The sequence below is a fragment of the Amphiprion ocellaris genome, chromosome 21, assembly GCF_022539595.1.
Source record: "Amphiprion ocellaris isolate individual 3 ecotype Okinawa chromosome 21, ASM2253959v1, whole genome shotgun sequence".
Taxonomy (NCBI): Eukaryota; Metazoa; Chordata; class Actinopteri; family Pomacentridae; genus Amphiprion; species Amphiprion ocellaris.
Window position 1 is genome coordinate 3,712,622 of NC_072786.1, and position 21,916 is coordinate 3,734,537.

The 21,916-nt window shown below is 37.7% G+C and overlaps 1 protein-coding gene across 1 annotated transcript; it reads left to right on the top strand.

Moving 5' to 3' along the window:
* The first annotated feature begins 313 nt into the window (after window positions 1-313).
* On the top strand, window positions 314-1,597 carry tnnt2c (troponin T2c, cardiac). Its single transcript, XM_035941886.2, has one exon. The coding sequence runs from the start codon at window positions 378-380 to the stop codon at window positions 1,215-1,217; it is 840 nt and encodes a 279-aa protein (XP_035797779.1). The 5' UTR covers window positions 314-377; the 3' UTR covers window positions 1,218-1,597.
* The last annotated feature ends 20,319 nt before the right edge of the window (window positions 1,598-21,916 follow it).

The following is a 21,916-nucleotide window of genomic DNA, read 5'->3' on the forward strand; positions in this document are numbered from 1 at the left end:
TATGAGAGGTATTTGTTCTGGAATACACTACGTGTTGCTTTGTGGAACTGGAAAGCACAAGTGTGTGCGCATCTGTTGTGCATCTGAAATAGTCTCTCATCTTGTCCTTACAAAGGAATGAGGAGCCCTGCGGGGTCAGAGTAGACAGCAGGGGGGTCTACGGGGGATAACTGTGTTTGGCTGGCAAGACCTGTTGAAGGAGAAAATAGACTCTTCCATCTGTGCCTCAACCCGCCCTGCTGCTGACCCACGCCCTGGAGGCTGTGGTCAGCGCTCGGACGCAAACCTTTAAAAGCTCCACCAACCTTCTGCCAACAGTCCAGTCTTCTCTTGGTGTTCTTCCTTTCTCTCCCCCAGGAAGTCTCTGAGGTAGCAACATGTCAGACACTGAGGAAATAGTGGAGGAGTATGAGGAGGAAGAGGAGGAAGAAGAGGTGGAGGAGGTGAATGAGGAAGAAGATGCCGAGGAGGAAGAGGAGGAGAAAGAAGAGAAGAAAGAAGGACATGTGGAGGAGAGTGAGCATGAAGAAGAGTCCAAACGCTGGTTTAAGACGACCTATGTGCCAAACATCGCTCCTCCAAAGCTCCCTGAGGGCGAGAAGGTGGATTTTGACGACCTCCACCGCAAGAGACTAGAAAAGGACTTCAACGACCTTCAGACTCTCATCGAGGTGCATTTCTCCAGCCGTCAGAAGGAGGAGGAAGAGCTGATCGCGCTGCGTAACCGCATCGAACGCCGGCGCTCCGACCGGGCGGAACAGCAGCGAGTCCGAGCGGAGCAGGAGCGCGAGCGTCAGGCGAGGCTGACCGAGGAGAGGGTGAGGAGAGAGGAGGAGGCGGCCAAGCTTCGGGCTGAGGAGGACGCCAAGAAGAAGAAGATATTCTCCAACAAGTCGTTTGGTGGCTACCTGCAGAAGGTGGACCAGAAGAAAGGCAAGAAGCTGACGGCTCGAGAGGAGAAGAAGAAGGCCCTGATGGAGCGCAGGAAGCCGCTCAACATCGACCACCTGAACCAGGAGAAGCTGGCGGAGAAGGCGCAGGACCTCTGGCAGTGGCTTCACCAGCTGCACGCCGAGAAGTTTGAGCTGGCGGAGAAGCTCAAGAGGCAGAAGTACGACATCTACGTGCTGCGAAACCGAGTCAGTGACCACCAGAGGGGCTCCAAAGCATCCAAAACCTCCCGAGGCGCCAAGGGCAAGTCCGGCTCCTGGAAGTGATGCCCAGAGTCCGCGATGACCGGACCTCCGAGTTGTTTCTCGACTATCTGGGGTCTGTGTCCAGCTTGGATCATAAAACTTATCCCAGGGACTGTGTGCAGATTGATGGGCCGGGTTCCCCTTTGAGGGACTGAATGCAGTAAATCAAGCCAAATAATAGTGAATGGTGTCTATGATTGTTCTGTTGAGATTCAATAATCAACTTTATTTAGCTGTTAATGTGTTCACAGGCTGCGGTTGAAGAGTTTGTTACGTTTATATGTATGCTGATGATGTTTGATTTTGCTTCCTTCTACTAACTACTAGTTTCTCACCAACTATTTTCCTAAAAATGTTTTGAATGTTCTGCTTATTTCCAATAAATCAAGACTTGTGTAAAAGTGTGGCTTATTTATTTATCTATCTAAACTGTCATTACTCTGTTGTTGGGGCTTCCACCTCTGGAAACATGACCCTGCCTGTTCGCTTTATTTTGCTGTGATTCTCTGGTTGAGAGTTGTGCCTGAAAAGTCAAACAGGTGCTGCACAGCTGAATTGTGATGCTGCTAATTTAGTCGCTGCAGATCAGGGCTGCAGCGTTTTTAGCAAAAAGACTCAAATGTTGACTGAGAGGTCAAGCCCAGCATTCTTAGAGTATGTTGAGCAGAAGCAGCTGCACAGAGGGGAAGAAACACAGCAGGAAAAAATGTTTCCTTCATAGCTTTTTATGTATTTCATGTATCAACTGGGTCAATAAATAATTGAGGGACTTTTGAAGTCCATGGGATATATCTGCATACATTTTTATTAAGAGTAAAAAAAAACTAATGTTTTTTATGTTCATTATGATCATGTCTTTACAAATTCCAGAATTATTTATCATGGAAACAATCAGTTATTAATAAAAAAATGACTGGATATCACTAAAATGTCAACTAAACAACCGTCTGAATTTAATAACAACCACCTTCTAATTAGCTAAACAATAATAAAATGAGCTTATTGAAAAATAGTTTTTGTTGTGTTCTTTTTGTTAAGTTGATATAATCATGACAGGTATTTCTTTTTTGACAATATATAAAATTTTATTTGGAAAACGTCAAATTGTATCACTTTCAACTAAGTTACTCATTACAAAAACACCTCTCCAGGAAGTGTGTTAATTCCAGATCACATGACCTGCTCCACATGATGTCATTTCCTCCTGAAGAAAAGACTGGCCAGACTCCAAGGCTTTCTGAGTTATTTAATATAAAGTAGTGTGAGAGTCAAGTGTGGATTTATGGCATGTCAACAGGTTTACTACAATATCTTTATAAATAACTTTCAATTTCAATTTTACTCAATTGTATATATAATATTAAGAAGAATATTTCTGTAAAAATGCCATGTTCTGTTTGTTTATAGAGCTTTCTAATCATCAGTTAGTCTTTCAACACCATTAGCTAACACAATGTAGCATTAGAACACAGGAGTGATGGTTGCTGGAAATGTTCCTCTCTACCCCTATGGAGATATTCCATTAAAAATCAGCCGTTTCCAGCTAGAATAGTCATTTACCACATTAACAATGGCTAGACTGGATTTATCAGTCATTTATTGTTGTCGTCATGGAAAAAAAATGCTTTTAGTTCAAAACTAAGGACATTTCTAATCCTTTTTCTCCTTGGCCTGTCACTCTTTACTGTGAAATAGTAAATAAAGACAGACACTCCCTAAAAATGATATTCTATTTGAAAATAACTATTTAATTATGTCCAGTATGATTGTTAACTACATTGTACTGACTTGTATGGGTACATGGTGTTATTGGCAACACAGTTTAGTTTGTGTCCCTACTAGGGTCAACATATAACTGCAGGACTTTTTGTATCATAGTTGACATTTTTGCTGTTTTCAGGTCTAAAATCAACATATAACCAAACACCACATGGCATTTTTACAGAAAGATTCTTCTAAATATTCTATGTTCAACTGAGTAAAACTGAAATTGAAAGTTATTTCTAAAGATATTGTAGTAAACCTGTTGACATGCCATAAATCCACACTTGACTCACACACTACTTTATATTAAATAACTCAGAAAGCCTTGGAGTCTGGCCAGTCTTTTCTTCAGGAGGAAATGACATGTGGAGCAGGTCATGTGATCTGGAATTAATACACTTGTTTGAAACAAAATGACAAAAATAAGACAGAAAACGACAAAATCGAGTCACAAAATGACAAAAACGAGACACAAAATGAGAAAAACAAGACAGAAAACAACAGAAACAAGACAAGAAATGACAAAAACGAGATACAAAATGACAAAAAGAGACACAAAATGACAAAAAGAGACACAAAACAACAAAACTGAGGCACAAAACATGGAGCAGGTCATGTGATCTGGAATTAACACACTTCCTTGAGAGGTGTGTTTGTAATGGGGAACTTAGTTGAAAGTGATAGAATTTGCTATTTTCAATATAAAATCTGATATTTTGCCAAAAAAGAAATATCTGTCATGATTATCTCAACTTAATAAAAAGAACACAATCAAAACAATTTTTGAATAAAGTCATTTTAATGTTGTTTAGCTAATTAAAAGGTGGTTGTTATTAAATTCAGATGGTTATGTAGTTGACATTTTAGTGATATGCAGTCATTTTTTATTAATAACTGATTGCTTCCATAATGAATGATTCTGGAATTTATAAAGACATGATCATAATGAGGGCTGCACAGTGGCGTAGTGGTTAGCACTTTCGCCTTGCAGCAAGAAGGTCCCTGGTTCGCGTCCCGGCTTTCCCGGGATCTTTCTGCATGGAGTTTGCATGTTCTCCCTGTGCATGCGTGGGTTCTCTCCGGGTACTCCGGCTTCCTCCCACAGTCCAAAAATATGCTGAGGTTAATTGATCATTCTAAATTGCCCGTAGGTGTGAATGTGAGAGTGCTTGTTTGTCTATATATGTAGCCCTGTGACAGACTGGTGACCTGTCTAGGGTGTCCCCTGCCTTCACCTGAGTCAGCTGGGATAGACTCCAGCCCCCCCATGACCCTAGTGAGGATTAAGCGGTGTATAGATAATGGATGGATGGATGATCATAATGAACAAAAAACTTTTTTTTTTTTAACTTTTCATACAAATGCATGCAAGATGTATCCCATGGACCGTTCCCTCTAAGCTGCGCGCGTACGCAATTGCGCACTGCTGACACGGTTTCCGCGCACAGAAAATCTGCGCTGCGCACAAACAAAAAAAAAAAATCCAACCTAAATTGTAAATGAAATAAACACGTAACAATTCATTCTGTGCTATTTTTCAATGTGAGTCAGTGAGTGACCGGTGACTGGCTGCTGCAGCCAATGATGCGATTCACATACGTATTTACCATAGACGTATATAATTGTATTTACGCAGCTAATCAACATCAGACGTCCTTATGTGCAGCTGCTGTTGTTCTCATAGATTTGAATGAGTAGATAGGACACGCCCCTTTGAGCTACGTGCTACGGCGAGGCTAAGCTAGTGGGGGAGAAGTTTCAGTGCATTCCGTTGATGTAGACAGCGTGAAAACGGAAACAAGAAGTATGTCTCACTGTGCTGCATACAATTACACACTGCATTGTACGATTGAGACAAGGAAACTTGGAATGACTTTTCATAGGTAAGAATAGTTTTTGGCTTTTTTTTCATTATGAAATCTTGTTGAGAGCTTCCAGTCTATGAGAGCTAACTAGTTAGCCACTAGCAAAACGCTAAGGCGAGCTAGAAGCCTCTGTGTCGTTCATCACAGCGAGCGGTTCCTGGTTAGAGAGTGAGCCTCTTAGCCCTCCTCTCTGACAGACAACCAAATACCAGACGATTAATAGTAGCTGTAGTATAGTTGTACAAGCAGTAGTAGTAATACTAAAAGTACAAGCAGTAGTAGTAGTATAAACAGCTGTTAGATTCGTAGAAGTAGTATCAGCATTTGTAATAGTATTCCAAGTTGTAGTAGCAGTGCCAGTATCAGCAGCAGTAGTTAGTGTACTACCACTACTACTAGTAGTAGTTGCATTGCTATTACTACCACCAATACTACCAATAGTAGTTATAAAGCCTAACTCATGTATATCCAGATTACCATCTATGTTCTTCCTCCAAACCCATTTTATGATTGGGATTACAGGCAGTTCTTTAGGACTGCTCTCAAATAATTGAAATGTTACTAAACAAGGTTATACTTATCAAATTAAATAGCTCTGGTCTCCAGTATATTGGCGAATTCGGTTCTTTGTACTTAATTTATTAGCATGATTTCTTTTTAATATGTTGTGTACAGACTTAATTACTTCTCAGTCTACTTTTCTTACTCCATGTAGGTTTCCCAGAGACTCTGGGTTGAGGAGGAGTTGGAAGTTTGTCGGCTTAGACCTGGTGTCATTCCATCAGTGTTAAACTTCCCGGCTCATCTTGGAAGAGTACGTGCCAGAAAGACCACGACCAAGCAGCCTTGAGATCTTAGACAGCGTCTCCCTGAGGTGGGTGTCGACGGTGTTCATGGTCAGGTCTGTGGTAATCCTGTCAAAAAACAAAACAGAAAAAAATCTAGATTATAAATCAACATGTAACCAAAGCACTCTGTGTATAACGCCATAGTATAGGATGTAGTTCAGAAAATGTCAAAGTATAGTATGCTTTACTCAAGAATAACATAGTATGGCCTGTAGTTCATAGTACAGCATGTTGGCAAGAAAAAAAAAACAAAACATAGATCATTATGTGGTTCAAAAAGCCCAAAATGATAGGATGTTGCCTAAAATTGTCATGTATGATATGTGGTTCAAAAAATGTCATATAGGGGCTTTCGACCAAAGAGCACCAGGTGCTAGGTTGGTTCAAAGTTGAGAGCCAGTGCTTTTTTGGTTCAAATCTCATGCCACCCCAGAACGGGTTTGTGTTTCCATTTGGAAGGAGCAAAGTTGGAGCTGCGTCATTGCGCCACCACAAAACGTGTGTACGTACTGCGTACGTAGCCGTTCAACAGCGTTCACGCCATATGGAAACCCACACAACAACAATTGAGGACTTCATTGGAGTGGTGTACATGGCTTTGCTAGTGTGTCTCGCCATCGCTGAACAGCAAAACCTTCTGTTAGGGGTTACCCATCGGCGTCGCCGTTCCAATGCCCGGCGATCACGTTTGAGAAGAAAGGTAATTATCAAAGACGTTTGGATACTTAACAGTAAACGTGCTAGCGTTAGCTTAGCTACTTAGCTTCGACTACGCTTGCATTGATTACTTAGCGGTTAAACACGCGCAATAAGTTGATGATCATATCTAGGTTTATCTTTTTAGATGTTTTTAGATGTCACCCCGCCCCCTGCCCGTGACATGCTCGGCTCTCAACTCTGGCCAAGTCTGGCCCAGCAACGAGTTGGTGCCCGAAAAAGCCCCAGTTTTTGGAGCCCGGAGCTGCAGCTCCGGTGGTGGAAAGACAAAAAACCGGCGCCAAGTCAGGCACTGGCTCCGACTCCGAACGGGCTCCACCCCGGTCGAAAGCCCCTATTTGGCCAGTATATTGTCAAAATAGTATGTAATTCAAGAAAACATCACAGTATAATATGTCATCTAAAAAATGCCATAGAATAATAATTTCATTGCACAAGTAAAAGTGTAGTAACTTTTAAAACTGTTCGAATTCTTATGTTGCTAAAAAAAAAACCAAAAATAACTAAAACAAAAAAAACGTCACAGTAATATGTCAATTAAAAAAGCCTATAGTATAGCGTGTCGCCCAACAAACATCATAGTATAGCATGTCGCTCTAAAAACGTCACAGTATAACCTTTAGTCCACAGCTGTCAGTAGGTGAGGAGCAACACAAAAACAGTCTAAACGCTGGTTTCCAGAGGGTTAGATGAGAATTTATTTGAAAGAGTAAGTTTACAACAACACAACATGTGAGGGGGTTAAAAACAAATGGGTGTTAGTAAAATAAAAATAAACAGAACTAAAACTGAACTTCATGTTGACATTGATGGGCATTCTAACCAGGAACAAAGTAAAAGATAATCAATACGGAAAAAAACTCTTCTTGTACTCTTAAAACCCAAAAACACACCGCAGTAGCACCCTAAACTAAAACTACCAATAGGTTCCCTGTTTTCCTTTGTGAACAATTCAAAGGTCCCTCTCTATCTCCCCACACATCCACCAACCACTGGAACACATCTCCAAAGTTCTGCTGGACCAGCTCAGCTTCCCCTCAGAAGAAGTGCTGCCACCTGCCAGATGAAGGAGCCTTTTGAGAGGCAGCTGGCATCGTGATTGGACTGTACTTTGGTCTGTTCCAATCCAGCTTCAGCTCCAGAGACGGCAGGCGGGACGAGTCAACGGAGGCCGGGTGGACGAAGGCATGCAGCTGAGTACAATCCAGAAAACAACAGAGGAGGAGTGCAGCGACCCAGAGCCAGAACAGAGTATGTCTCTTAGAAAACGTCATAGTATAGCCTTTGGTATGAAAAGACGCCATCATATACATCGTATATTGTACAAATAACAAGTCAAAGGAAAGAGACATACATTGTAGAATTGTAGTAATTGTGGGCTGACTGATTTACTGATTATCAGTATTTTATTTTTTATTGATTTACGGGAATAAATACATTTAAAAATGGCACTATTTTGGCTCTGAACCTTTATCTACCTGTGGTCACTCTGTCTTCTGGAGTGATTTAATTTGTTATACGTCACGAATAAAAGTCCTTTAACTTAACATCTGTAAACAAAACAACAAAGTTTTCTGTTAGAGTTTGTGTTCTTCTAAGTTTAACTCCAAGATTTTAAATACTTTCATTTACTGCAAATGAATATCTACTCCAAATGTGTCACTAATAATCATTATCAGCCTTAAAAACCCACAAAACACCCCTCTATACTCGACCACACTTAGTACAGTCCGGTTCCCCCTTCTGTAAATCTGCTTGGAATCTTCCACTTCCTGTTTGTCAAAGTGGCCTTCTACCTGGACAGGTTTTGTTGGAGCTCATGCAACAAACATTTTGGGTAACTGCACTTTAATATGGATGGATGACACTGAATTAGAGTCTGTTTTAATGAGACTGAGTTAAGATGTGTAGCTCTGTCATTAAATAGTAAATTATTTCTCAGAATTCACAGAGAAAAGTCTGAAATGTTTGCTAGGTTAGCGTCCCACATGTTCTTTGGCTCAGCTAAAGCTAACTCTCTCCAACTTCTGGATCTCTTGAGTTGCTTGTTGTTAAAATATCTTGCTGTAGGTGCTGAAGCTCAGAAAGTCTGAGATGTTTGTTCAAAATAAGCTCATTCTCAAGTCTGATCTGAACTGTCCTCTTTTGTTTGAACTTTCCCTGAACTTAGGAGTTAATGACAGAGCAGCACATCCAGACTCAGTCTCATTTATGTAGAGATTAAACTTCAGTGTCATTCATTGATGTTAAAATGCAGTTTTTCAAATGTTTGTTGCACATGCTCGCGACCAAACCAGTTCAGGTGGAAGATGATGTGAAGAGAAAGCTCCAGAGGATGAACATCACACATTTACGTTGGAAATAAATGTCCTTTAATTAGACATTGTCATGCAAAAGTTGGATTTCCCTTTAATGATGTTCAAATCTTTGTTGAGTGTTTTGTTGATGTTGGTTTCTAAATGTTTTCTGACACTCGGCCCCAAAGATTAAAACCTTTTATGGCTCACAAGCTGCAACAATTCACACATTATCAACTATCTTTCTGACTAAGATAAAAACTGAAGAACTGCCTGATTCCTGCATCATGAATGTAAATCTTTTTGGTTTTTATGACAGTAAACTGAATATATTTGGGTTTGACATTTTATAAACCAAAACAAGAAATGAATTACTGGAGAAAACAATCAACAGATTAATGGACAAAGAAAATGTGTTTTCCAACATATATGGCTGAATTACTCCAACATTACAAGATACATACAATTTTAATTCTATTTTATTTATATAACGCCAATTACAGGTCAAATTGTCTCAAGACACTTTATTTTTATATTTTTTGTCATATTTAAAATATGACAAAGTAAGAAATTTAAACCTCTTGACTAATCCAATTTATTACTTGGTTTTTAAGAGACTAATCGACAACTAAAATAACTTTCTCCGCTAAAACTAATAAACATGAGGTCAAATAGAAGGAACAGTTTTAAATACTGCAGTCCCACGATGACAAGAATAAAGTTTGTCAACAAAAACTAAATCTGCTGGTGGATTCCATGAAAGTCCTAATAAATGATAATAAAGTGTGATACTAAAGGTTTGTGGTGCTAAAAATGTCAAAGATATTGAGTTGAACATGTGGATGGAGGTGGATAAAAGTTGACCTTCTTTCATTTCTCTGGAGCGACTCCATGGATTTTATGGATGGTGGTTAAAGACCTGCTCTTCTAGTCGTCTTCCTTCTAGTCCCTGTAAAAAGTCAGTCCATCCTGGCCGACTTCAACACCTCTTCATGACAACTTGTTCTGCCTCCGACCTGGTGGAAACTCCAGAAACTCGGAAAACCTGTGGAGACTCGAAGAACTCGTGGAGACTCGAAGAACTCATTGGGCGGGGGAAGGTGTGGTGGGTGGTGGGGGGAGGTGGGGGAGTAGAGGGGGGAGGCCGCCACCCACCTCCCCGCCTACTCTCCACCCTGACTCCACCCAGACTCCGCCCTGGCTCCACCCATGTGGTCACTTCAGGAACTACGATGCCAAAGGGACGACGAATTTATTTCTTTTCATCTGATCTGTAGCTCAGTGAGTTAAGGATTTGCCTATGGAGCTGCAGGTCGCTGGTTCAAGACCAGACACTTCTTAAATTTTCTCAAAATCCTGACAAAGACAAAGAAAGAAAAGTGCCAGTGGCGGGTCTTGAACCTGCGACCTTCCACTCTGTAGTCGCTCTTCTTATCCCCCTGAGCTATTCGCTCAGATACTAATTCTTCTTTTTTTTGCGCATTTATCATCTATTTTTTGTCGTTTTCGAGTTTTTTTTTTTAACTTGAGTCTCGACTCGACCGTTTTTCTCGGGAGGCTGGACTTCAGCCTTTGTGCTGGAGGGTGGAACCCTCAGTTCCAAGACTTTCCAAAGCCTCCACACCTCCCGAGTCCTCAGGACCTGAGCTTTCAGACAGTCTGAGGGCTGAAATTTTCTAAGTCCCACAGTAGTTCTCTGTTAGATTGAACTTTCAGACGGTCTGAGGACTGAAATTTTCTAAGTCCCACAGTAATTCTCTGTTAGTTTGAACCTTCAGACAGTCTGAGGGCTGAAATTTTGTAATTCCCACAGTATTTCTCTGTTAGTTTGAACCTTCAGACAGTCTGAGGACTGAAATTGTAAAAGTTCTTGAGTAGTTCTGTTAGTTTGAACCTTTAGACAGTCTGAGGACTGAAATCTTAAAAGTTTCTCAGTACTTCTCTGTTAGTTTGAACTTTCTGGTTAACAGAAGCCTTAAAATTTGTGACCATGAGTCTTGATTTCACATTTAGATCATCCATCTGAGTTCTTCTCAGACCTTCACCTGTGGGTTTTTTAGAAATCCTCAACAAACTTTGATTCTCTTCACTGAACAGTAAAGTTTGTGGAGATCAGACGGTAACATTAGTTTGATCAATGCCTTCAACTACTAGTAGACTTTATCTGGAAAGCAGTTTTCTGAAATGAGTTCTTTGTAAATCTGTCCACAATCAAACCAAGAACATAGAAAGAGGAAATGTTTGAAGAAACAACTTGATGTTTTCGTTTCAGACTAGAAAACGCTTTAAGATCTTAATCTATTTTTGCTCTTTTTGATTGTTTTATTGTCTCTTCTGTTTAATTTGATCTTCTAAAGTCTATCTGGTGTCTTTTCAAATGTTTTGTCTTTAGTTTGATTCTTCTTAAACGTTTAGTTTTGCTCTTTTCTCAACTTTTATTCTTTTCTAATGTCTGATTTGATTTCCAAATGTTTTGTCTTTTTCATGTTTAATTGTTTTTTCAAGTGTTTTATCAGCTTGTTTGAGTTTTTTTCCTTTCCCAATATTTAATGTTTTGATTAAATCTTTAAGGTTTTTCTTTTTAAATGTTTTACCACCTTTTAATGTTTAATTTTCTTTTTAAATGCTTCATTGTATTTTCTGTTTAATTCCTATTTGAAGTTTTATTGTCTTTAAGATGTAATTTTCTAATTAAACATTTGATTTTTTAAATTAAATTAAATTTTAAATGTTTTGTCTTTTTAAAGGTTTAATAATCTAATTAAATGTTTTGCATTTTTAAAAAGGTTTAATATTCTTCTTATTTAATTGTATTTTTTAAATGTTTAATTATGGAAAATATTTTATCTGTAATTTTTAATATTTGAACTTTAAAAATTTTGTTTCATTTCATAATGATATGTATTGTATCTTGTTGAATTGTCTCATTCAATATTTTGTCTGTTTAATATAATTTAATTGTATTTAATGTTTAACTATTAAACAGACAAAATGTTGAATGAGATAATTCAACAAGATACAATACATGTCATTATGAAATTAAACAATTTAAAATTCAAATATTAAAAATTACAGATAAAATATTTTCCATAATTAAACATTTAAAAAATACAATTAAACAAGAAGAATACTAAACATTTTTAAAAATGCAAAACATTTAATTAGATTATTAAACCTTTAAAAAGACAAAACATTTAATTAAAAAATTAAATGTTTAATTATAAAATTACATCTTAAATTTCTTAAATCTTTTTAATAAAACTTTTTGAGTTTTATTGTATTATTTTTTTTCCCTTTGATTTAATTGCTTTTTGTTATCTAGTTTATTTCTTTAATCTTCTTTTTTTGTCAAGATTTTAACCCCAACCTTAAAAATGAAATAAACCCTTAAATTACAATGAAAATACTTCTGTTGTCACAATCATGAGTTAGTCAATTATTCAATTTATCAATTCAACTTTATTTGTTCAGCACCTTTTACACAGATGACTAAACTAAACAAGCAAAGAGAAAAAAAAAACTATGCTAAAACTATGATTAAAACTCAAAAACATATTTTTAAAAAAAAGATTTAACATGGTAATAAAATCTGTTGTGTCCAGGGGATGGAGGGAGTTTATTGAAGTCTTCTTGGGCTCACATGGGAAATCATTTAAAATATAAACTTGATATTCAGTCTAAGGAAACTGCAGAGCGACAGAAGAACCAACAATATCTCCTGTTTTCTCCTTTAATGAGTCGACTCTTCTTGTGCTTTCAGACCAAAGAACTACAGACTCTTCACAACCTGCTCAAACTCTTGGTACAGGACCTCACCACACGGGTCAAGAAGGTTTCCGTCTCATTTCTACTCTGAAGCTCACCTTCTCCTGCTCAAACTGCTGACAAATGTTTCTGCTGCTCTAAAGTCTGGTCTCCAGAACTTCCTAAAAACTCTCAAAGTCTCTTCTGCTGCAGGTTGCTATGTAGAACTCTTGCAGAAAACCTCACTAAACCACATGGAGGGGCCTCAAGATAGTTGTCCAAATGAAACCATACAAAAACCAAACAAGCACAACCCAAACACTAAAGTCTCCTGCAGCCTACCAGAGAACCTCCGAGAACAGAGAATCAGGACAGGAACTCTTACCTTCTGGACAACCAACGCTGGTTCACTAACAAGAACACAGAATGTGTCTGAGCAAAAACCTCTGAAGACTCACTACAGCCAAGATAAAGACACAACTCAGCTGCACCAAATCCACTAATCACTGCACTTAGTACCATGTGCTAACTGTGGCTAAAGAACCTCATTTACCAAGACAACTATCCAGTACAAAGCCCTAAAACACACCAAGAAACACATTAAAGATGATTTTACTGCTGGAAGCTGCAAGTCAACACCTAAAGAACAAACTAAAGCAAAGGAGTCAAACCCGCTTCAGTGGTGAAGAGAAGCAGAGGAAATGTTTGTCTGCAGCTAAATAAAGCAGGAAGACACTGAGCTGCTCAGGTGTTCCTGATAACACCAAGCAGCCACCTGGACAGCCAATAGGAACACAGCTTACTGGAAGTCCAGAGGGCTGGGTTAGTGAAGGAAATTTAGTTTAAAGTTGAAGCAGAAAGTTAAAGAAAGTTGAAAACCACCTTCTGATACCTGAAATCTCTGAGTTTTCACACAAAGGACACCTGAACATGTCAAACTGGTTCCATAGTAGAACCATCATTGTAAAAACCTCATAGTATGGTGTGTTGCTCAAAAAACATTAGGACCCGGCTGTCAGGGGACAAACATGTAAGAAACTTGAGAACAGAGAGAACCCAACCAGTAGGTCACAGTTTATCATCATCTAATCATCTCCTGAAGTCCATATGGTGAGAGACATCAGTATCTGGTTGTTCATTTACCAGAGGATGCTTATAATCATGCTGATGTGGTCTGTACTCTACAGTATTTTAGTGACTCAATAAATGCCTAAGTTGTTTTTTTTAAATGCTTTTTAGTTTTTAATAAACATTTAACAGCCTATATGTAATCAATAAATGGCCTTTGCCTATCTTAAGAAAAATTCACTCAGAACTCTGATATGTTAACAGTACTAAATAAATCAATAAATACATGCATACACACAAAAATAAGTTAATACATTAACTGTGTTAAGATGAGATTTAGATTTTAAAAAAGTTGTTTATGTTTTTGCAGAATCCAGTATTGCTCACTGGTTGGTCATTACATTTTATTAGTTTGATTTCACTGTTTAAAATGATGCCACCTCTTTTCAGACAGAACCTGTGATAATAAAACAATACAAAATTTTTAGTTCCGTGTTAATAAAGCACTTAAAGCTTTAAGTATGGCTAAATGCTTTTTTCAAAATTAAATATATCACTCCTTAGGTGGTAGTGGCCCCAAGTTCAGTAAAGTTGGAAAGATATTCACAGATTCAGACTTCCAGCATCAATAACTCATTAGATATAGGTTGTCAAAACATAAACGGTGCCTCTTTCCCATTGTTGCAAGGCAGACAATGTGCTACAAGCCCAGTTTTATCAAAAGTAGCTGTCTTTCAAGCTACAGGAATAACATTGGTGTCTATGGAGTGAACAGGATCCGTCTGCAATTTGCAAAACTGCTGCAACAGTAAAGAGAGACAAATATTCAATAACTTCACTCTTATACATTGTAGTGTCACTAAAATCACTGCAGCCTTCAACTGGTTCCTGTTGACAAAGTGTTTTAACAGAAATGTAAATGCTGTAATGTGATTCTTTTAATGAACCATGTAACTTGAATGGATGTGATGCTGGTGTGACCACAGTGCACATGTCTGATGTTGCTCACAGTGGTCCAAGGGACGCTCAGGGAGTTTGTGTGTTTGCTCAGACTCAGGAAAAATTACAGGGAACATTGATCACATGGTCTCCGAAAGTCCCTCAGTTATATATTAACCCAGTCATCGTTATATATATAAAAATATGTTTTTGCTTCCGGGTGTCTTATTTTGAAAGACAACCACTTCCGCCCTCGCCTAACTTCCGCGGCTCTTTGGCGCGTATTTGTCCTGCGTTAGCAATGCAAGCTAGCCCTCGCAAAATGAGCCAGAAACAGAGTTCACTGGAGAGTTTCTTTGGAAAGGGTCAACGAGACGACGATGAGACAGCAGAAGGGTCACAGACTGCCTGCAAAAACAAAGCTGCATTTCAAAGAAAATACCAAGATTCCTACCTGAGTTACGGGTTCATCGCAACAGGTGATTCACAAGCCCCACACCCACTCTGTGGAATATGCGGTGACAGACTTGCTAATGAAGCCATGAAACCATCAGAACTGCGCCGCCACACGGAGACAAAACACCCAGCATTGAAAGAAAAGCCCTTAGAATATTTTGAAAGAAAAAAACGGGAACATCAAGGACAGAAACAATTATTGAAGGCCACTACTTCAACAAATGTGTCCGCGCTAAACGCGTCATTCCTGGTCGCGGACGGCATTGCTAAAGCTAAGAAGCCCTTTACTATTGGGGAAGAATTCATTTGGCCTGCCACAAAGGACATTTGCTGCGAACTTTTCGGAGAGGCTCCAGTTAAAAAGGTCGAAAACCTCCCCCTTTCGGCGAGCACCGTAACAAGAAGAATTAATGAAATAGCAGAGGACGTCGAGACTGGGGAAGGAATGGATCCGGAACCCATTTGTGAACAAGCCAGGGGAATCAACTTTAACCCTACAAGAAGAGGAACAACTAGTTGAGATTGCAAATGATGGTGGCCTTCAATCCATGTTTGGAACAACTTCAAATCTCTTTGCATTCTGGAGTAAAGTCAAAGCAGAACATCCTGACATTGCCACAAAAGCACTGAAAGTCCTGCTTCCATTTTCAACCTCTTATCTTTGTGAGGCGGGGTTTTCTGCAGTGACAGCAACAAAAACAAGACTACGGAGTAGACTGGATATAAGGAATACAAGTTAAGTGTCATTGTCTCCCATCACCTCCAGATGGGACCGTCTAGTTGCAGGAAAACAAGCCCAGAGCTCCCACTGATTCTACATTTTGGTGAGTTGATGTTATAGTGTAATAGTTCATGAAAGTGCCTAATATAAAATGTAATTGTTGCATTCAGATTACATACTAAATATAATGATTAAGGTTTTTGTTATTGGAACCTTCACGCTCCTACCCGGTCCTTGAAAAAGTGTTTCTGCGTGAAACTGGTCCCTGGTACAAAAAAGATTGGGGACCCCTGCTCTAAATGAATGTCAAAGTGTTGAGTAGTGAAATATTATTTCCACTAGATGGCACAGCAAAACCAATTTGTAGCAGACAAGCTTTAAAACATTCTGGAAAATGCTTTCAGAAGGTGTTACACAACAAAGTGTTTCCATCTTCACTGCATATTTTACAGGGATAAAGTTGAAATACAATAACTCCAGACAGCCAGATTTATACACAGCAGATATGTTTGTATTTAATTTTAATCGAATCAAAAAGTTTTTATTTCATGAAAGTCAAATTTATCCATCAAATATTGTCTTCTTGTCTGTGTCCATGCATACCATTTATGTCTTTAGGAACGATCAGGTCAGACAGGCTTTTTTTTTTGTTGTTAATTTCTCAGCTCAAGAATCACCCTCTGTTCCAGCAGTAACTTCTATGAAACATACTTCAAACCAAAGCAAATTTGTGTCCCCTGCGGCTTTCGATTGTCACCCTGCTCTGGACTGTCGATGCCTTGCTGCTGTTTCGCTCTCGTGGCTGTGACAAGCCATTAAAGGCCTCCCGGCGTGGCGGTTAGCCCATCGGTTGCCTTGGAAACGGGGAAAGGCTGTATACACAAGCAGGTCTCTGTACCCCACCTCCAGTCTTGGTAGAACCTGCACCACATGACCTCAGCTTAAAGATGGTTGTTCTGACAAATGGCTGCGTCGGGGAACATACCGGAGCACCAGTCAGCTGCCTCGGTGTCAGCAGGGACAACATGTTCCCAGAAGTCTGCTGCTGCTGCTGCCGGAGTTGATAACAAGTTGTTGGTGGATGATGATACAGCTCCTCTGCTGTGACTGATTCTCTTCAGGGTTGAAAGAAATCGTGCAATTTAAGGTGCTGCATTTGGAGCTGAAACATGGTAATGATGTCAAGAAGCAAAGAAGCTATTCTCAATGTGGAAAAAAATATTTTCACAGTGAAAACTTCCACATTTTCAACATTTTTGGGAAAATATTAAACATTTTTTGGTGGGAAAAAAGAAATGTTAAAGATGTATATATGGAATCACTCTAGATATATTCAGGGTTTTTTTGAAGATTTTTTTTTCATTTTTTGAAAATATTTCCTTTTTTAAAAAATCTTTATATCTTGCCAAATTTGGGGATTTAAAAAAAAAAACTTTTAAGGGAAACTTTTAGGGAATTTTTTGATTTTTCTTCCTGAAGATTTTGCAAATGATCAATATTTGTCCTCACAGTCCTGCTACAGTCATCCCTTACTGTCAAGTTTAATGTTTTCTTGCTTAGGGAATTCACATCTTTTGCATAGTTGTGTTGTTTATGATGTAATGTGAAAAAGTTAAGGTCCCAAAGCTCCTCGCTTGTCTAAATCACTAACAGATGATGGACGTTTTTCTGAAGCGAGCTGCTTCAGGAGAGGATTTAAGAGTCCTGTCACCAGACATTTTATTTTTGGCGTGAGGCGATGGCAGTTAGCAATGCTTTGAGCAGACATCCTCATCGTTTTTCTGTTTGGCCATAAACCATTTATTTTTCATGTCGGCCCTGTAGACGAGGATGTCTAGCATGTCTACCTTTCTTGGTTGTAGTCCAGGAGTATTACTGTTACAAATACAACATTTTCAGTATTTACTTAATTGATATTTGCTCTAAAATCTGATATACTCCTAGCAGCTTGTCTCGTTTTTCATTTACGCTATCAGTCAAAAGTTTGGAGACATTTTCTCATTCATTTGAATGAAAAATTGTCCCCAAACGTTTGACTGGTAATGTTTTTTTAACCTCTAACAATGACTACTTTGTAAAGTTTAAAAGCTCCAGATATCAATTTTTTGTTAACAGCGCATTAAATTTGTAAGGGTTTCCGTATAATGATGATTTCACTGAAAATAACCACCAAAACCTGCAATTCTACTGAACCTTTTAACCCTCGTGTCGTCCTGCGGGTCAGAATTGACCTGTTTTAAAGTTTGAAAATGTGGGAAAAAAAATAATATTTTCACAGTGAAACTTCTGATGTCCACATTTTCAACATTTTTGGGAAATCTTTCAACATTTTTTGGTGGAAAAAAGAAATGTTAAAAATGTTTCTTAAGAACATTCACATAACAATCAACCAAAATCCAGCAAATTTCGCTGGATTTTGGCTGATTTTTCTGTGAATGTTCTTCAAGAAAATATTAGAAGTTTTACTGATATATATGTAATCACTTTGGTTATTTTTAGGATTTTTTTTGGAAGATTTTTACTCATTTTTTGAAAATATTTTGCAAGAATTTTCTTGCCAAATTTGAGGGATTTAAAAAAAAATAAAACTTTTAAGGGAAACTTTTAAGAAATTATTGGAATTTTCTTCGTGAAGGTTTTGCAAATTTTCCAAAATTTGGGGAATGTTTTTGCTGATTTTTTGAATTTTTTTCAGACATGGAAACAATATCTTTTGGTGCCAATAAAAAAGGACAACGGGAAAGTTAAACCTGTTTTAGCCTGTTGTAGAGTGTTGCGGCTCACAAACTATCTACAATAACTTGAGCCTGACTGTCTGTAGTTGTATTTGAAGTTATTTCAATGGTCAGATCAGGTGATGCTGACAGTGATGTGACTGTTGAAGGAGAAGAAGCTGAGCTCTGGTAGGATGTGATTTGGAGATCAGGAGGTGGAGGACATCTCCGGGGGACTCCAGCATAATTTAACCTCTGGCTGAAAGATAAAGAAAATAGGATTTACTGTCAGGTAGCCAGGAAAGGAAGGCTATAAATACAGGCTCATTGCTGAGGTTCTTGTAGTGATTTTCTTAACCCTCCTGTTGTCCTCATTTACAGCACCAAAAAATATTGTTCCCTTGTCTGAAAAAAATCCAGAAATTCAGCAAAAAAATCCCCAAATTTATAAAAAATTGCAAAATCTTCAGGAAGAAAATTTCTTAAAAGTTTCCCTTAAAAGTTTTATTTAAAAAAAAATGGCAAGAAATAAAAATTTTAAAAAATAAAAAAATTAAAATTGCAAGTATTTTCAAAAAATGAATAAAAATCTTCCCAAAAAAATCCTCAAAATATCTAAAGTGACTGCATATATATCAGTAAAAATTCTAATATATTCTTTAAGAACATTCAGAAAAAAATCAACCAAAATCCAGCGAATCAATTTTGATTGATTTTTTTTCCGAACGTTCTTAAAGAAACATTTTTATTTAACATTTCTGTTTTTCCACCAAAAAATGTTCAAAAATTTCCCAAAAATGTTGAAAATGTGGATATTTTCACTGTGAAAATACGCATCTATTTTTTCCACATTTTCAAACTTTAAAATGGGTCAATTTGACCCGCAGGCCGACAGGAACGTTAAATATAGTTTAGTGCAATTTCTTGTTTTAATGAAATTATATTGTGTAAGGATAACATGATTACGATCCTGGAGGGATAGTTAAGAGGTCTAGTTAATTCTACCTTCCAACAGGTGGCTAAATCATGAAAGATGTCAGTGCTTATGACATCTGATCATCATTTCTTTGTATTTCAGAGGTTATAGAGGAGGTAGAATCCTTGTTTTTTTTGCTTTTAGTTTTCATCTGAGGTCTAATTAGCTAATTCTGCATTCCCAGTGGTGATATAATTACCCAAACCCCCTAAATATCATAACCCATGTAAGATTCTACCCAGAATAGAAACAACAGCTGGTTGAGGCTATCTGCATATAAATGTGACCACTGAGGAACGCAACAATACAAGTAATGGCTTCCTAGATGCAATTCTAATGTCTGGGTGCCTCTGCGTATTTAACTCTCCGGAATAATGGCAGCCATGAGCCTGTCTAATGTAGCAGCTCGTCATTCCTATTAATTATTTATTTAATTATCCGTAATGAGTATTAGATGTAATCATGCCTTTTGGTAAACATCATGAGATGATAAACACATTTTCAGAGTCATTCAACCTGTTATTGCCAGTATTTTTTCAGTTCTGAACATTTCAGTTTTATTTTGATGCAACAGATCTTTGTATTTACACAGAAAAGAGAAATATCATTTTTACGTTATGATCAAATTAGTAAAAACACCAAGCAACAACGGTAGTTTCTTCTGTTATCCTTGTTTCCAGGTCATACATTTGGACAAACAGTTTTAAAATACTATTTTCAGCGCACACCTTCAAATCCAGCTTTATAAACATTAAGTAATGACAATAGAAAGACAGGAATGAGCTGTTGAAGTGATGGATGCTGGCAAATTAGTTTAGGGTCGTAGCTATGCACTTGAATGTCCAACTCCACCATTTGTTGTTGAAGAACTTGTTTCAGACAGCTCTGGATGGATGTCCACCAACGTGATTCTGTCCCCTGAAAATGTCCACAAGCCTGCGTCAACAGACTCATAACGTCTTTGCGTTGGATTCGTGTGGCGCAAATGACAAACGGACTTCTTGTGATTCCTGGTTTATGACCCCGTTCTTATTTCCAGTGTATTTGTTTGCTTTTATGGCACCCATTCTGTTGTGGCGATGCTGTGTGTTGGAGCCATAAATACTTATTCCCCTGTGTTAAAAAGAACAGCGTTTATATTTGTGCTCAGTGTATTTTACAATGCTAGCGTGAGTGATTGCTGCTGGATTAGTTTTTGCTGGCTCTCATGTGCACAACCCTTCTGGAGTTCAATGAAACATGAGGGGGAGGGTGAGGTTCAGCTGAGGATCCCATCAGGTATAAATGGAATATTTTTAGGCTGCGTTATAGCCTATTACACTGGAAAAAATGCTCCTCTCAAAGCAAGAAAAAAAAACTTCTTTCAAGGCACTTTTACTTTGAAATAAGTGAAAAAATCTGCCAATAGAACAAGTGAAAAATGGCTTGGTAAGATTTCTTGAAGTAAGATATGATATTTAGAATATTGAGATCTTATAGTTAGCTGGTAAAACTTATTTTAAGCTCTATTTTACCAGGATTGTCAAGTTTAGGTATCTTAAAATAAGCCAGACATGCTGAAAAAAATAATAGTTTGTCACTCAAAAATAGATTGTTCCTTTCATGTAACCTCCTTATTTGAGATGCATTAAACTTATTTTGAGTTTTCTTGTAAAATACAACTCAAAAAAAGATAATTTCAAGATTGTTTGACTTAACGAGATATTTAAGATGCGTAGTTTTAACCCTCCTGTTTTCCTCATTTACAGGCACCAAAAAAGTATATTTTCCATGTCTGAAAAAATTTAGAAAATCAGCAAAAAAATTCCCCAAATTTCTGAAAATTTGCAAAACCTTCAGGAAGAAAATTGCAATAATTCCTTAAACGTTTTCCTTAAAAGTTTTATTTTTAAAAAATCCCCCAGATTTGTCAAGAAAACTCTTGTAAATATTTTCAAAAAATGAGTAAAAATCTTCCAGAAAATCCTAAAAATATCTAAAGTGATTACATATATATCAGTAAAACTTCTAATATTTTCTTTAAGAATATTCACATAAAAATCAACCAAATTCCAGCAAAATTCGCTGGATTTTGTTAGATTTTTTTTGTGAAAATTCTTAAGAAACATTTTTAACATTCCTTTATTTCCACCAAAAAATGTTCAAATATTTCCCAAAAATGTTGAAAATGTGGACATTAGAAGTTTCACTGTGAAAATATTATTTTCCCACATTTTCAAACTTTAAAACAGGTCAATTTTGACCCGCATTATGACACGAGGGTTAAACTTAATTAGAATTTTCCTGTAAAATTCAACTCAGAACAAGATAATTTCAAGATTGTTTGACTTAACAAGATATTTAAGATGCATTGTCTTAAAACAAGTCCCTCCATCTGCTGAAATGTCACTTGTTCAGTGAATTTATCTTAAGTCAAGTGGGATGAGACATTTTGACTAAAAATAAGACAAATAGACTTGGTAAGATTAGGGTTTTTGCAGTGTATACTTGAGTCTGTCTTACTATTATTATACTTACTACCACTGAATTAGCCCTTTAACCACTTCAGTCAGGTGATTTGGTTGGTTGTATTATATATTAATTGGACAGAACACTGAACACAATCAACCTG